This window comes from Rattus norvegicus, chromosome 2, assembly GCF_021556685.1.
Source record: "Rattus norvegicus strain SHRSP/BbbUtx chromosome 2, alternate assembly SHRSP_T2T, whole genome shotgun sequence".
Taxonomy (NCBI): domain Eukaryota; kingdom Metazoa; phylum Chordata; class Mammalia; order Rodentia; family Muridae; genus Rattus; species Rattus norvegicus.
The window spans coordinates 46455559-46470784 of NC_141535.1; the positions used below are offsets into that span (position 1 = coordinate 46455559).

The 15226-nt window shown below is 44.5% G+C and overlaps 2 protein-coding genes across 3 annotated transcripts in view; one reads left to right on the forward strand and one right to left on the reverse strand.

Annotated features, from left to right (window-relative positions):
- The window catches only part of Cdc20b (cell division cycle 20B), a 50170-nt gene extending 48290 nt beyond the window's left edge, over nucleotides 1-1880 (forward strand). Inside the window, 1 exon segment of the mRNA XM_087640456.1 lies at nucleotides 1808-1880. Within this exon segment, the coding sequence (XP_087496582.1) occupies nucleotides 1808-1880 (73 nt within the window).
- A 387-nt stretch (nucleotides 1881-2267) lies between these two features.
- Gzma (granzyme A) lies at nucleotides 2268-14247 on the reverse strand. Of its 2 annotated transcripts, XM_087616641.1 has the most exons (6): nucleotides 14146-14247; nucleotides 7362-7591; nucleotides 7098-7242; nucleotides 5026-5164; nucleotides 4222-4491; nucleotides 2268-2498 (listed from the first exon to the last, which is right to left on the reverse strand). In XM_087616641.1, the coding sequence occupies exons 2-6, from the start codon at nucleotides 7462-7464 to the stop codon at nucleotides 2337-2339; spliced, it is 819 nt and encodes a 272-aa protein (XP_087472767.1). In that variant the 5' UTR covers nucleotides 7465-7591; nucleotides 14146-14247; the 3' UTR covers nucleotides 2268-2336.
- Between the last annotated feature and the right edge of the window lie 979 nt (nucleotides 14248-15226).

Genomic DNA, 15226 nt, shown 5'->3' on the forward strand with positions numbered 1-15226 from the left:
CTGGGAACTCTTTAGAGCGTATAAATGTGAGAGGTCCAGGAGGGCCTTGGGAGCTGCTGCTGCCTCCCTGCTGCTGCTGCTGCTGCTGTCCCTGCTGCTGCTGCTGCTGCTGTCCCTGCTGCTGCTGCTGCTGTCCCTGCTGCTGCTGTCCCTGCTGCTGCTGCTGTCCCTGCTGCTGCTGCTGTCCCTGCTGCTGCTGCTGCTACTGTCCCTGCTGCTGCTGCTGCTGTCCCTGCTGTTCCTGCTGCTGCTGTCCCTGCTGCTGCTGCTACTGTCCCTGCTGCTGCTGTTCCTGCTGCTGCTGCCTCCCTGCTGCTGCTGCTGCTGTCCCTGCTGCTGCTGTTCCTGGTGCTGCTGCCTCCCTGCTGCTGCTGCCTGCTGCTGTCCCTGCTGCTGCTGTTCCTGCTGCTGCTGTCCCTGCTGCTGCTGTCCCTGCTGCTGCTGTCCCTGCTGCTGCTGTCCCTGCTGCTGCTGTCTGCTGCTGTCCCTGCTGCTGCTGTCCCTGCTGCTGCTGTCTGCTGCTGTCCCTGCTGCTGCTGTCCCTGCTGCTGCTGTCCCTGGATTGCTGATTGCTGGTTGGAGATATCCTAACGATGAAGGTTGAACTCGTCCCTAGGAGCTCGACACCCCTAATCAGAAAGAAGTAATCTGAGAGTCACACCCCCTTTTTCCTCTCACGTTCTTTCTCACCTACCTAGTGTTGGGGGTTGAAAGGGATTGCAGTGAGAAAGGTGGTATATAGGAACCCAAATAAAGTAGGCAAAAGGCCTCATTACATAAGTTATTTTGAGTTTTGAGTTCAAGTATTTAATCTGGTATGCACATTACTGGATATATCTTTGGTGGACAAAACACTCATTTCAGTTTGGCATATCCTCAGGAGTAGAATTGCCAAGTTATAAAACATACACAGGTTAATCTTCAAGAGACACTGGTGATTTTTCCAAGAAATTTACTACGACAAACTTGTATTTTAACTAGCAGTGCATGAAGGTTTGAGCCAACAATTTTAAAAATGGTATTCAGTATAGGGTAGCTTATCTATTATAATTAAAATCCTAAATCTATATTAAAAGTTATGACTTGTCTCAAATATCACACCAGAACCTCTCTCTAATAAAAGCTTCATTTTGTAGCTCAGGGAGTCTGACCCTTGGGTGGTATCCATCTTATAGGGGTGATAAGGAACGGAATCCCATGTTCTAGGTTCCACCAATATCAATTAACTCGGAATCTCCACAAGGCAGAGGCAGTGCACACCTGCCTGGGGAACCTAGACTTGAGTCACTTCTGATTTAAGTCTCCTCAGTTTTTGCATATGAATAAGAGCATGGAGGTGGGTTAGCGCCAGGGGCGGGGGTTTCATTCCCTTTCACTCCTACACCCTAGACTAGGCAGTTCAGAATACCCGAGCCCCTCACTTTGCTTCCTGTCGACAGATCTGAGAGCGAAGTGCTTCATCCAGGGAGAAATCCTCCTGTCCCTGGATGCATGGCGGACTCTGGTGGTCCTGATTTTCTTTTCTTTTTCTTTTTTTTTTTTACTTTTAACTTCCTTTTATTTTTTCTAAACTAGTTTGAAGCAAGTTTCTGGCAAAGCCAAGATGATTGATTAATACAGCTACTCGCTCTCCTCTGTGCAGCTCTGCTGTCTGACACCGGCAGTTACTTTAGTGGCAGTAATGGAGGTTTCAAACGCCATCTCTCCTTGTTCAGTTCCAGGTTCAACAAACCAGTCAGTGTTGTCCCCGCCCCCTCTCCCACTGTGCCCGCCCCTCTCCTATACTTTGACCTTGTGTTGCTCCCAGGATTCTCCTGTTCACTGCTCTGTTCCAGAAGGTTCTTGTGCTGGTGCATTTGTCTTTCCTCACTCCTCTGTAATACCTCCTTGGTTCAGATCGCCTTGGGTTCCACGCAGAGTTCTGCCAGCCTTCTCTTAACCGGTTTTATTTGTTTTGTTTGCTTATTGCTGCAGGAGCCCTACAGCCTGGAATTTTGTGTGCACGCTCAGCAAGCATTCTGAGCCACATCCTCGGCCTCCCAGCTTGGCTCGTAACCCGTAGGCCTCTGGATCCACCAGCAGCTGCGCAGCCCCAGGGCTAATAAAAGCAGAACATCCTGTTGTTTCTTATTACCGCCCGGTGCCTCCCCCAGCCCGGTCCGCTCCCAGCTGCAGCCCTGGCTCGGGCTCTAACTGGTCCTGATTTTCTAATCTCCCTCCTGCATTATCCTGGAGATTTGCCCAAGAACGTTACAGAAGGGCGTGCGCAGCTCTTTAAGTTGATTTTATTTGTGCTCAGATACAGAAGCGACAGCGGATGGAGTGAGAGTCACCCTTTAAACAGCGCCCTTCGCAGTCTTCCTTATCCAATCGAGGTGTTTGTCTGAGAGTAAAGTATAGATGCCAGGCCCTTTGGGGTCTCCACACCTTCCCTCAAGGCCAAAAGCTGTGATGCCTCGGAAAATACCCTCACATAGCAGAGGGCCTCCAGAATCTCCCTGGGAAAACAAGAGGGGTGGGGTAAGGTGGGGTCAGTATGAACAGTGAAAACGTTCTGAAGCACTTACGAAGACCAGCCCAGACTTCACTGAAAATTACTACTTGAAACATCTAGATGATAAGCAATATTTTAATATTTATAGATTAGTGAAAACAGAAGTCAAAGTAGCATTACTTATTTTCGTCACTAATTTTGAGATTGATTATCTTTTTCCAGAAAGTAGTCCCTCTTGGTCATTTTTTTTTTTTTTTATTTTTTTGACACGCTTACTAATAACTCAAGCAGTGAAACAGGCAAAAGCGGCTGCCACATTTAGGTGAAGAGAAACTGCTGTGTTTTCCGGTTCCTCTCACGTGTATTTACTTTCCCAAGGGAAGAAAACTGAGGTTCTCCTTTCAGGGAGGGGTTGGCTTTATATCTGTATGGAGCGATGAGTCACATGAGAACTCTGACCATCCCTGCTAAGACACGGTTCTTCCCTCTTATAGCATCGGCAGTGTGCGGGACGAGCCCTATAGACTCCATTTATCAGCAGTCAGTCCCGGGCGCTGAAGGGACTGGGAAACACAGCTGAGCTTCAGTGTGTCCAAGGCTGGTGTGAGGCACGCGCGTCCTGAGTTGCTGCCGTGGCCTCTGGGTGGTGCATGTGATTCCCAAAGAGGGGAAGTCAGTTTCGTGGGTGCTATAAGTGAAGGATGTGCGAGGTGATGAGGAGGGAGGGTAAAATAAAGAGGAAGGGTGTGAAGGACTGATGTCTTCTAATCTTTTGCCTAATCTTTGGTCCTGAACACAAGGCATAATTCCCCTGAGCTCTCTGACAACTCCCTGGTAACAGCACACTCCCCCTCACCTCAGGGTGATTCTGCAGAGCCTTGGGGAAAGGCAAGAACTGACAAGGTAGAACCGAGTGTAATAATAATAAAACATTTTGCAAAGTGTTCTTTCTAATTCTTGTCTTTAATCAGGCCCTGTCCCTCCTGTTTTGGGGGAGGGAGGCTTATTCATTCTCTGGTGGGGGTCATGCCCGAGATTGTTTGCTCTGCTCCGAGTGAGGAAACGATGGGATCTAGTTCCAGGTCCCTGGGCAGATTTGGGAATGACTGGCATTTCAAACACATCTACATGGAAGGGTTTTTAGGGTTGTGGTGAGGTGGGAAAGGCTGAAGGCTTTCCAGGAACTTTAGAATTTTTATGTCTCTTGCTTGTATCTATATATGGTAATATAGGAAAAATGAGAAACACCCCTACCCATTTCTTCTAAGCATTTTGTTGTTTTGTTTTTTAATATATAAAACAAAGTCAATGTAGAAGGGTTGCCAATGGTCTTAGCAGTGAATTCTTACTTTTAGTGACTTTGAAGCTGAGTGTCTTATTTTATTTACCTACATCTCACCAAATTTCAAAAAGCATAGTAGAAGGCTAGGTGTGGTAGTGTATGCCTTTAGTCCCAGCACCTGGGAGGCAGAGATAGGAGGATTTCTGTAAGTTCTAGAATGGCCAGAGTTACGTAGTGGGTCTCCTGTCTCAACCAACCAACCAACCAACCAACAAATCAATCAATCAATCAATCAATCAATCAAGCAAGCAAGCAAGCAAGCAAGCAACCAGCACAGCAGAACACGTAGGGGCCAATGCTTTGGCAAGGCCAAGCATGACATCACACCATGCCCACCCATGTGCCTAGCTTCAGTAGCTAACACACACCATCTTGTTTCACTTACGTAGCATGAGTCCTTCCCACCACGGAGGTTTCCGGCACAAATCATATTTAGTCCAATTACAGGGTTAAAATTATAGTGTTTTTCATCATTGCAGATTTTTCTGTCTATGACAGTGATGTTGACTTCTCTCAGAGTATCAGAGGGAGGTGACTTATTGTGAAAACGCCCCCACCCTGCTACATGACATCTGGTTCCTGGTTTCACATCATCCCCCTTTTTAGGTAGATGAAGGATAGCCACGTTTTTGTTAAGTGTTGCTTTTTTCTTTAGCTGTAGGAAGAAAAACATAACCAGTTAAGAGTACGGGATTAGAGACCCCATATGTACAACAATGCCAAGCAACCAGAGCTTCCAGGGACTAAGCCACTACCTAAAGACTATACATGGACTGACCCTGGACTCTGACCTCATAGGTAGCAATGAATATCCTAGTAAGAGCACCAGTGGAAGGGGAAGCCCTGGGTCCTGCTAAGACTGAACCCCCAGTGAACTAGACTGTTGGGGGGAGGGCGGCAATGGGGGGAGGGAGGGGAACACCCATAAGGAAGGGGAGGGGGGAGGGGGATGTTTGCCCGGAAACTGGGAAAGGGAATAACACTCGAAATGTATATAAGAAATACTCAAGTTAATAATTAAAAAAAAAGAGTACGGGATTAGTATTAATGCTTGAACTTCTTACTCAGTCCTCTCAGTCCTCTGGGGCTCTCTTATTTGTACCAGGGAGGGGATTAGGAACATACTCTCTTATGTACATGGTGAGACCTTAAAAGGTTTTGTGACTCAAAAAGACTCAAAGGTACATACCCGTAGAAGTTGTAGATCACCCTCATGTGTGTGTTTGTCAAAGCAAGGATAGGGATATGCTTTCTTAACAGATAATATCTGTTGTTCCGGCTCTTTTTTTATTGAGTGAGCCCCAAGAATGACCTCAGATTTCTTTCCCCTGTAACAGATACAATACTAGTTACTAGTTTAATCAGGGATCGGGCATAATATATATCAGACAGCTTCATTTTGCCATTGGTATATATGCGCCTTTTGGAGAAAAATTGTGTCTTGAAAAAATATACCTGCTTTGAAAGGTAAGGTGTTTAGGTCTCTGTTATCATTACTGCCTTAGATTTATGTAGCTTTAATAAAACACCGGCTGCTGGGTGTGGAACAAAGGATAGATAGAGGTTTCCTTTGGCTCACAGCTTTGGGGTTTGAGAGCTCAGTGTCAGATCTGCTTGACTTCCAATGAGGACTTTTGCCTGTGCTGTGTCAGCTCATGGAGGTGGGAGGGGTGGGAATGTGGGAAGAGGATCAGTTGAGTGACAGAGGAAGCAAGACAGGACCAGAGGCAGAGCTCGAGCTCAATTTATAGCAAGCTACTCATGTTAGCTGACTGACTCTGACATCTACATTCACCCTGTTACCAGAATGGAGCCCCAATGATCTTTCTAACTCTGTAAGTCCCACTGTCTCTCTGTATGGTTACCCTAGGGACCAAGCTCCAGCAAACGAACTTTTGAGAGGACAAAGGACATTCGAGCCATCACACCTGCCTAATCTCCAACAGCTTATTTATGACAAGTAACTGAGGTGTTATTTTTAAAAAGCAAATGAGTGAAATTCCATTTCCAAGATGCAAATCTTGGGGTTGTTTCCATTTTTCCTCTCCATGATTAGCTGTGGAGAGGAGAGAATTAGTCTGCAAACCCTGACAAGCAAAGCTCCCAGGAGGAGATCCATAGGTAAGAACCAAAGGCAGCTGGTAGTTGTAAAGCAGTTCCTGGCAGACCTCCCTGTAAGAGAACAAACTCAGATGGGAAAACTTCTAGAAACCGCTTAGCAAAGGGTCCTATGTGCATGCTGTGAAGGGTGCGAATGTTTCCTGATGTGTTTATGCTTATGGCTCTTGTCATTCACAACCTGTTCCACACCAAACCAAGCAATATCCACATCACCCTTGCTCCATTATTCCAGCTGAGACTGGTCTCAAGTACGAAAGACGTCATAACTGTACTCTCCATGGCATGCTTTTTATAAATTGTATGGCCCAATGGCCATGAGCCACAGGTGGCTACGAAAGAAGTGAATTTGTAATTTTAGTTGGCTTCAATTACTTTGAACTTTAGTTGCCTATGTAATATTGTGACAAGAGCATAGGCACTGGGGACAGTGTCACCAAGACAACAGAGGAAAGAAGCCAGTTGGCAGAGAAGGAGCAGAAACCCTTCTCCACACGGGATTCACACAGTAAATGGAACACGCTTGAGAGGAGTGGGCGAGGTGGGTGCTGTGTAATGATCCACAGGGCTGCTGGAGTACAGCAGCTGCTGGCATTCAGCCTCACCCCATGCCTCATGCCTTTGTGTCTTCCCATTCTCTGACAGTGGATCTATTATCCTGGTCCAGCTCATGCAAGTTTTAATTCTTGAGAGTGATTCCCCTCCACCCTTTGTAAGATAACCAGAGTGATTTTATTTTCATTTAATAAACCCACTTACTGTCTTTTATTAAAATCTTGAATACAATGTATCTTGACCATATTCACTCTGGTTCGTCCCCATTTCTTCCAAGATCCATTCTATACCCAGCAAGCCTGTGATATTCTCTCTCTCTCTCTCTCTCTCTCTCTCTCTCTCTCTCTCTCTCTCTCTCTCTCTCTCTCTCTCTCCTCCCCGCCCCCCCCCCCGTGGACCTTCAGCTAGAGCTCACAGACACTGTATCCTCATTGATTTGACTCCTTGCAACAAGTCTGGGCTTAGATTCTTTTCAGATCGATGAAAAAGTAACTGGTTTTTCCATGTGTCAGTGAGATGTAGTTTTATCATTAGCATTTCTTCTCAATAGACAATTTCTCCAAAATCTTTTTAATCTCAAGAACTTACGGGATACAATGTGCAGCGGTCAACACCCAGTTTTTTGCAATCAAAGCGCCAGCACAGATGCTGTCTGGTTTAAGTTTAAGTAGAACCATGTATGGCCTTGAGTGAGGAACTACTGTGTCTCCTCCAATGATTCTTTCACAGCCACCTGTTCAACAGAAGAAGGCCAGCCAGGTCAGTGTCTGCTCTTAACAGCCCCTCAAGAAAGCCATGTTTCTAGGACAAGGCATGATTTTTGAATTTGGAGAGAATTTGGTATCAGCTTACGTTTATGTGCTATATAGTCCTGATGTCTCACCCTAAGTCTCGGCTCTTTTGGGCTCCTACTGTCACATCCACAGAAGCCTGCCACTGGTGTCCCGGGAACCATTCAGCTGGAGATCTGTCACAACTGTAGTCTCAGAGCTCAGGGTTTGCCAAGGGCAGAGAGCTGTGCAGTGGTCAGCACCAGCAGCAGTTGCTGGTGTTCATGCAAGCCTCGCTGTCCCTACTCCCCTCTGGATGAGTGTGAATGGAGAAGCAGAGCAAGGAGTGGGTTTTTAGAAGACTGCTGCTTCCCCCTTCCACTCAGAGACCATTAAAAACACAGTATTCAAGTGATGTTAGCACCTTTTAGCTGTGACCCTTCATGAAGACTTTGACCACTGTGAGATTTCAGGTATCAAGAGCACCACTCTCATTCACAAGTCAAGAGAATAATGCAAGTCGAACCTAAGGTTCTCTTCCAATCCTCAGACTAAACACTGTTTAGTTAAAGCCCTTTCCAAATGAGCTGTAAGGAGCAGAAGTACTATGAGTAGATAATCCACCTTAGCACGATCTGGACCAAGACAATGGATCCACTGTTAGAAAATGGGAATAGAAGCAGTTATTAAAAGTCTTGCAACCAAAAAAAGGCTCAGGACTAGATGGGTTTAGTGGAGAATTTTATCAAACCTTCATAGAAGACCTAATACTAATACTGCCCAAACTATTCCACAAAATAGAAACAGAAGGAACACTACCCAATTCCTTCTCTGAAGCCACAATTACACTTACACCTAAATCACACAAAGGCCCAACAAAGAAGAGAACTTCAGACCAATTTCCCTTATGAATATTGACACAAAAATAACAAAATTCTCACAAACAAAATCCAAGAACACAGCAAAAGGATCATCCATCATGATCAGGTAGGCTTCGCCCCAGGGATGCAGGGAGGTTCAATATATGGAAACCCATCAACGTGATCCACTATATAAACAAACTCAAAGAAAAAAAAACACACGATCATCTCATTAGATGCTGAGAAAGCATTTGACAAAATTCAACACCCCTTCATGTTAAAAGTCTTGGAAAGATCAGGAATTCAAGGCCCATACCTGAACATAGAAAAAGCCATATACAGCAAACCAGTAGCCAACATCAAATAAATGGAGAGAAACTTGAAGCAATCCCACTAAAATCAGGGACTAGACAAGGCTGCCCACTCTCTCCCTACTTATTCAATGTAGTACTTGGAAGTCCTAGCCAGAGTAGTTAGACAAGAAAAGGAGGTCAAAAGGATGCAGATTGAAAAGAAAGAAGTTAAAATATCACTGTCTGCAGATGATACGATAGTGCACTTAGATGACCCCAAAAGTTCCATCAGAGAACTACTATGTCTGTTAAACAACTTCAGCAAAGTGGCTGAATATAAAATTGACTCAAACAAATCAGTAGCCTTCCTCTACTCAAAGGATGAAGAGGCTGAGAAAGAAATTAGGGAAATGACACCCTTCATAATAGTCCCAGATAATATAAAATACCTCAGTGTGACTCTAACCAAGCAAATGAAAGATCTGTATGACAAGGACTTCAAGTCTTTGAAAAAAGAAATTGAAGATCTCAGAAGATGGTAAGATCTCCCATGCTCATGGATTGGCAGGATTAATATTGTAAAAATGACTATTTTGCAACAATCTACAGATTCAATGCAATCCCCATCAAAATTCGAACTCAACTGTTCATAGAATTAGAAAGAGCAACTTGCAAATTCATTTGGAATAACAAAAAACCCAGGAGAGCAAAAACTACCCTCAACAATAAAAGAACAACTTAGGGAATCACCATCCCTGACCTCAAGCAGTATTACAGGGCAATAGTGTTAAGTCCTGTATGGTATTGGTACAGAGGCAGGCAGGTAGACCAATGGAATAGAATTGAAGACGCAGAAATGAACCCACACACCTATGGTCACTTGATCTTTGACAAAGGAGCTAAAACCATCCAGTGTGTGTGTGTGTGGGGGGGGGTGCAGCATTTTCAACAACTGGTGCTGGTTCAACTGGAGGTCAGCATGCAGAAGAATGCAGATCGATCCATGCTTATTGCCCTGTATAAAGCTTAAGTCCAAGTGGGTCAAGGACCTCCACATCACATCAGATACACTCAAACTAATAGAAGACAAAGTGGGGAAAAGCCTCAAACACATGGGTACAGAAGAAAATTTCTTGAACAGAACACCAATGGCTTATATTTTAAGATCAACAGTAAACAAATGGGACTTCATAAAACTGCAAAGTTTCTGTAAGGCAAAGGACACTGTCATTAGGACAAAACAGCAACCAACAGATTGGGGAAAGGTCTTTACCAATCCTACATCTGATACATGGTTAATATACAATATATACAATGAACTCAAGAAGTTAGACTCTGGAGAGCCAAATAACCCTATTAAAAATGGGGTTCAGAGCTAAACAAAGAATTCACAGCTGAGGAATATCGAATGGCTGAGAAGTACCTAAAGAAATGTTCAACATCTTTAGTCATCAGGGAAATGCAAATCAAAACAACCCTGAGATTCCACTTCACACCAGTCAGAATGGCTAAGATCAAAAACTCAGGTGACAGCAGATGCTGGTGAGGATGCGGAGAAAGAGGAACACTCCTCCATTGTTGGTGGCATTGCAGACTGGTACAACCATTCTGGAAATCAGTCTGGAGGTTCCTCAGAAAATTGCACATTGCACTACCTGAGGACCCTGCTAACCCTCTCCTGGGCACATACCCAAAAGATGCTCCAACATATAACAAGGACACATGCTCCACTATGTTCATAGCAGCCTTATTTATAATAGCCAGAAGCTGGAAAGAACCCAGATGCCCTTCAACAGAGGAATGGATACAGAAAATGTGGTACATCTACACATTTACTACTCAGCTATTAAAATGACTTCATGAAATTCATAGGCAAATGCATGGAACTAGGAAATATAATTCTGAGTGAGGTAACCCAATCACAAAAAACACACATGTATGTACTCACTGATAAGTGGATATTAGCCCAAAATCTCGGATTACCCAAGATACAAATCACAGGCCACATGAAACTCAAGAAGAAGGACAACAAATGTGAGGAGGCGTCAGTCTTTCTTAAAGAGGGGAACGAAAATATTCATAGGAGGAAATATGGAGACAAAGTTTGGAGCAGAGACTAAAGGAAAGGCCATTCAGATCCTGCCCCACCTGGGGTTACAATCCATATATAAATATACATATAGCCACCAAACCCAGACAATATTCCTGATGCCAAGAAGCGCATGCTGTCAGGAGCCTGATATAGCTGTCTCCTGAGAGGCTCTGCCAGAGAGTGACAAATACAGAGGCAGATGCTAACAGCCAACCATTGAACTGAATATGGGACCCTCATTGGAGGAGTTAGAGAAAGGATTGAAGGAGCTGAAGGAGTTTGCAACCCCGTAGGAAGAACAACAATACCAACCAACCAGAGCTCCCAGGGACTAAACCACTACCCAAAAAGTACACTTGGACAGATCCATGGCTCCAGCTGCACATGTAACAGAGGATAGCCTTGCTGGGCACCAATGGGAGGAGAGGCCTTGGTCCTGCCAAGCTTGGATCCCCCAGTGTAGGGGAATGTCAGGATGGGGAGGTGGGAAGGAGTGGGTGGTTGGGTGGGGGAACACCCTCATGCAAGAACAGAGAGGGGCGATGGGATAAGGGGTTTATGGATGGGAAACCAGGAAAGGGCATAACATTTGAAATGTAAATTAAAAAATCCAATAAAAAATAGAAAATAGGGAAACACTAAGGCATAAGGCAAGCATGGCGGTAGTGGGAGACAGAGCTTGTGACAGAGCTCATGTTTTTCAACTTCTACACAAAATATTCCTGGATTCTCCTGAAACACTTCTGACCACTTTGGCTGAGTATTAATGTTTGTTTGAGTAGAGATCAATACTTCTTGTTCCATAATGAAGTCCAACTACTGACCAAATTCACAAGCATCAATGGTAGATCTGGAACTTCTCATCAGGTTGAGGAGGGTGAGAGGTAAGAAGAAAGAAGGCAGGGCCCACTTTCCAGAAGGGAATTGGGAAGGCAGAATTTTAGGCTCCAGAAATGGAATGGCACAGGATCAAAGGAATTTTGGCCACGGCCCTAGTTTTCCTGAGGTGACTCTTACAAAACTAGACTACCAAGGAATATCTGTGGGCACCATGATGCATTCAAGAAGGGCTCTGTCTCTGAGCACTCGTGGCCAGCCTGAGCAGTAGGGCCAGGTCAGACTAACTAGTCTTCAAAAGGTCTGTGGTAAAGGTTAGTGTAGATAGAAAGCTCTTATTGCAGACTGGTACAACCATTCTGGAAATCAGTCTGGAGGTTCCTCAGAAAATTGCACATTGAACTGCCTGAGGATCCAGCTATCCCTCTCTTGGGCATATACCCAAAAGATGCCCCAACATATAAAAAAGACACATGCTCCACTATGTTCATAGCAGCCTTATTTATAATAGCCAGAAGCTGGAAAGAACCCAGATGCCCTTCAACAGAGGAATGGATACAGAAAATGTGGTACATCTACACAATGGAATATTACTCAGCTATCAAAAACAATGACTTTATGAAATTCGTAGGCAAATGGTTGGAACTGGAAAATATCATCCTGAGTGAGGTAACCCAATCACAGAAAAACACACATGGTATGTACTCATTGATAAGTGGCTATTAGCCCAAATGCTTGAATTACCCTAGATGCCTAGAACAAATGAAACTCAAGATGGATGATCAAAATGTGAATGCTTCACTCCTTCTTTAAAAGGGGAACAAGAATACCCTTGGTAGGGAAGAGAGAGGCAAAGATTAAAACAGAGACTGAAGGAACACCCATTCAGAGCCTGCCCCACATGTGGCCCATACATATACAGTCACCCAATTAGACAAGATGGATGAAGCAAAGAAGTGCAGGCCGACAGGAGCCGGATGTAGATCACTCCTGAGAGACACAGCCAGAATACAGCAAATACAGAGGTGAATGCCAGCAGTAAACCACTGAACTGAGAATAGATGGATCCAGGTCAGACACGGCTACATAGTGAAACCATATCTTTAAAACAAACACACAGCAAACCACTGAACTGAGAACAGGACCCCCATTGAAAAAATCAGAAAAAGAACTGGAAGAGCTTGAAGGGGCTCGAGACCCCTTATGAACAACAATGCCAAGCAACCAGAGCTTCCAGGGACTAAGCCACTACCTAAAGACTATACATGGACTGACCCTGGACTCCGACCTCATAGGTAGCAATGAATATTCTAGTAAGATCACCAGTGGAAGGGGAAGCCCTTGGTCCTACTAAGACTGAACCCCCAGTGAACATGATTGTTGGGGGGAGGGCGGCAATGGGGGGAGGATGGGGAGGGGAACACCCATAAGGAAGGGGAGGGGGAGGGATTAGGGGGATGTTTGCCTGGAAACCGGGAAAGGGAATAACACTCGAAATGTAAATAAGAAATACTCAAGTTAATAAAAAAAAATAACAATTAAAAAAAAAAAAACCTAGCAACTACTCATCCCCGTTTAGACTTAGATTTAGTAGAATTTCTGAGGCAGGAGCTGCGATGTTCTGACATTGTTTTAAAGAGCCTTCCAGATTATTCTAACTAGTCCAGCATATGAAATATTTCTTTCTTGCTCCCTCCTCTTGGGTCCACACAGCTCCTTCTGAACACAGAAAATGAAGTGTAATAGAACAAGTCATCCTTACAGTTTACTTTAAGGAAAATAATCGAGTTTGAAAAAAACCTCACACAAACAAAATTCAATTATAAAGTAATAAGAAGGGAAGAAAACTTGGTCTGATATCATGGTTCTGGAGGATTTGGCACGTCTGAGTGCCTGCAGGCTGTGCTATGCTGGTTATGTGTCCACTTTTGATCTCGAACTTCTTTCAACCTTGTTTTAAAATTCCCTTTCATTGCTAGTCATAAGGCTAATCCTAGGACTTCTTTCTGTTTCCTGCTCACAACTCCTACCTCTAAAAGCTCATGCGTCCTGGGATAAATCATGGCTGCTTCCCTGTTGGCCAGCCGTGTTACCCCATGCCAATCTTCCTACCAGGTTCGTTAAGGAACATGGAGAACCTCTCAGAAGCAGTTTGTTCTTCCAGTGTCAGGACAAGAACAGAGGTGGCATTCTCACGGGTGCATGGTGCTTTCCCTCAGACAGGACGATTGGTTCCTCCTACTCACTACATAGAAGGAACAGCTGAAAAGAAAATACTACAGCTCTCCCATGGAGTCAGTGTGAGGTCTTCCCCAGAGTCCGGAAGACTTGCCAGGGAAACACCAACCAAGAGAAACTCCCACAGACTTCATTGGCTTCCGCTGCCTAGCTCAGACTCAGTGGAACTTTCTTCAAAGCTGTCTGCACAGCTGAAGAAAGAAAGGCTGAGACGCCTCGTTTACCACCATTTCCTTTCTTGAAAGGTAGAGCTTGATCTCTCAACTCAAGAGTATTTCATTCATTTCTTCACTCATTTCAAATTGTCTACTAAGGCAAAATTCAAGCTATAAACTGGCAGCATTTCTCCATTGTTGGTTTTGCTAATTTTTGGAAAGAAATTATAAATATATAATTTTCTTCTAAAATTAATAAAATTTTAAAAACGAATGCTGGATGTTCCCAGACTCTAGGGACTCTATTAGTTACACTTCAGGCACTATTGTTAAAGCAACCCACAAATCGACTCCATTGTGGGTTGATGGAGATGACAGGAATCTGTCTTACCTTCAGGAATTAGCAGAAGAAAAATGACAGTAGTAAGAGAGGACACCCAGGGAGCACAGGGGTTCCTCATCGTGGCTCTCCCCACATCAATCAGCAGGGATCTCCGATTTTGTTTCTTTCTACTTATATACAAAGAGCACAAAGGATGTGGTTTCCGTTCTTCTCTTTCAAACTTCCAGGTGTAGAGCTGGAAAATGAAACTAAAAGAGGCAAGAGCAGGCGTGATCCCTCCTCACCTGCAGTCGTGAGCGGGAGGCCTTGTAGCCTCCTAGGGAGAGCAGAGGGAAGGGAATCTTGTTGCCACTAGAATGTAGTTCATAAGCAAGGACTAGAAAGGACTCAGTTGGAGTATTTCATCAGTGGCAATATTATCTTCAGGGTCCCTTAGTAGGAGCTCTTTGAAAACGCAAAAATCAGAATTTTAGGTGCTAGGGAGGTGGATCAGCTGTTTGACTGCTTGCCGCATAAACACGAGGACCTGAGCATGGATCCCCAGAACCTACATAACAATCTGGGTGTGACAGCACGTGGCTGCAGAGGTAGGAAGAGCAAGCTGCACAGGCAAGCTCCAGGTTTAGCGAGAGACCTGGTCTCAAAAAATAGTGGGGACTGCTTGAGGAAGATGCCCACTGTCAACCTCTGGTCTCCTCACGCGTATGCACACACGGGTACACACGCACGCACGCATACTTGGAGTTTTAAAAAAATCCTAAAATTGGTTACAAAACACATTTCTTTTTAGCTATTTTCTTGGGTTATAAGAATTAATAAGAAAAATACGTGTGGAGGTCCAGAGAAACATTTAAGGACAGAAGTAAAAGTTAGGTTACTTTGTCCCAGCGTCAAGGAAAGTTGCTTTCTTAAAAGAGACAGAATCCATGGCCAGTCTCTGAAGGACAGTGCTGACTTGGGCTCTAGTATTAAGTCTTGAGCTTTCTATCTGAGTGGAGGAAGTGGTCTCCACTGTGAGGCCCATGGCTGGCCATATGATGCAGGAGGATGTCTGATGCTAAACCCCACAGCTAACACCTTGTGGCTTCAGACAGAGTGAGTACTTCTTCAGAAATCATGTGACCTTAGA

Bases quoted from the DNA above. Each gene is read 5' to 3' on its own strand.
- Gzma (XM_087616641.1), bottom strand. From the start codon at position 7,464: ATGGTTCCCGGGACACCAGTGGCAGGCTTCTGTGGATGTGACAGTAGG. The intron at 5,165-7,097 runs GTAAGTTCTTGA...TATCTGTTACAG, and splicing joins ACCGCTGCACATTGTATCCC to GGGAAAGAAATCTGAGGTCA. The intron at 4,492-5,025 runs GTATGTACCTTT...TTCTTCCTACAG, and splicing joins GTGATCTACAACTTCTACGG to CTAAAGAAAAAAGCAACACT.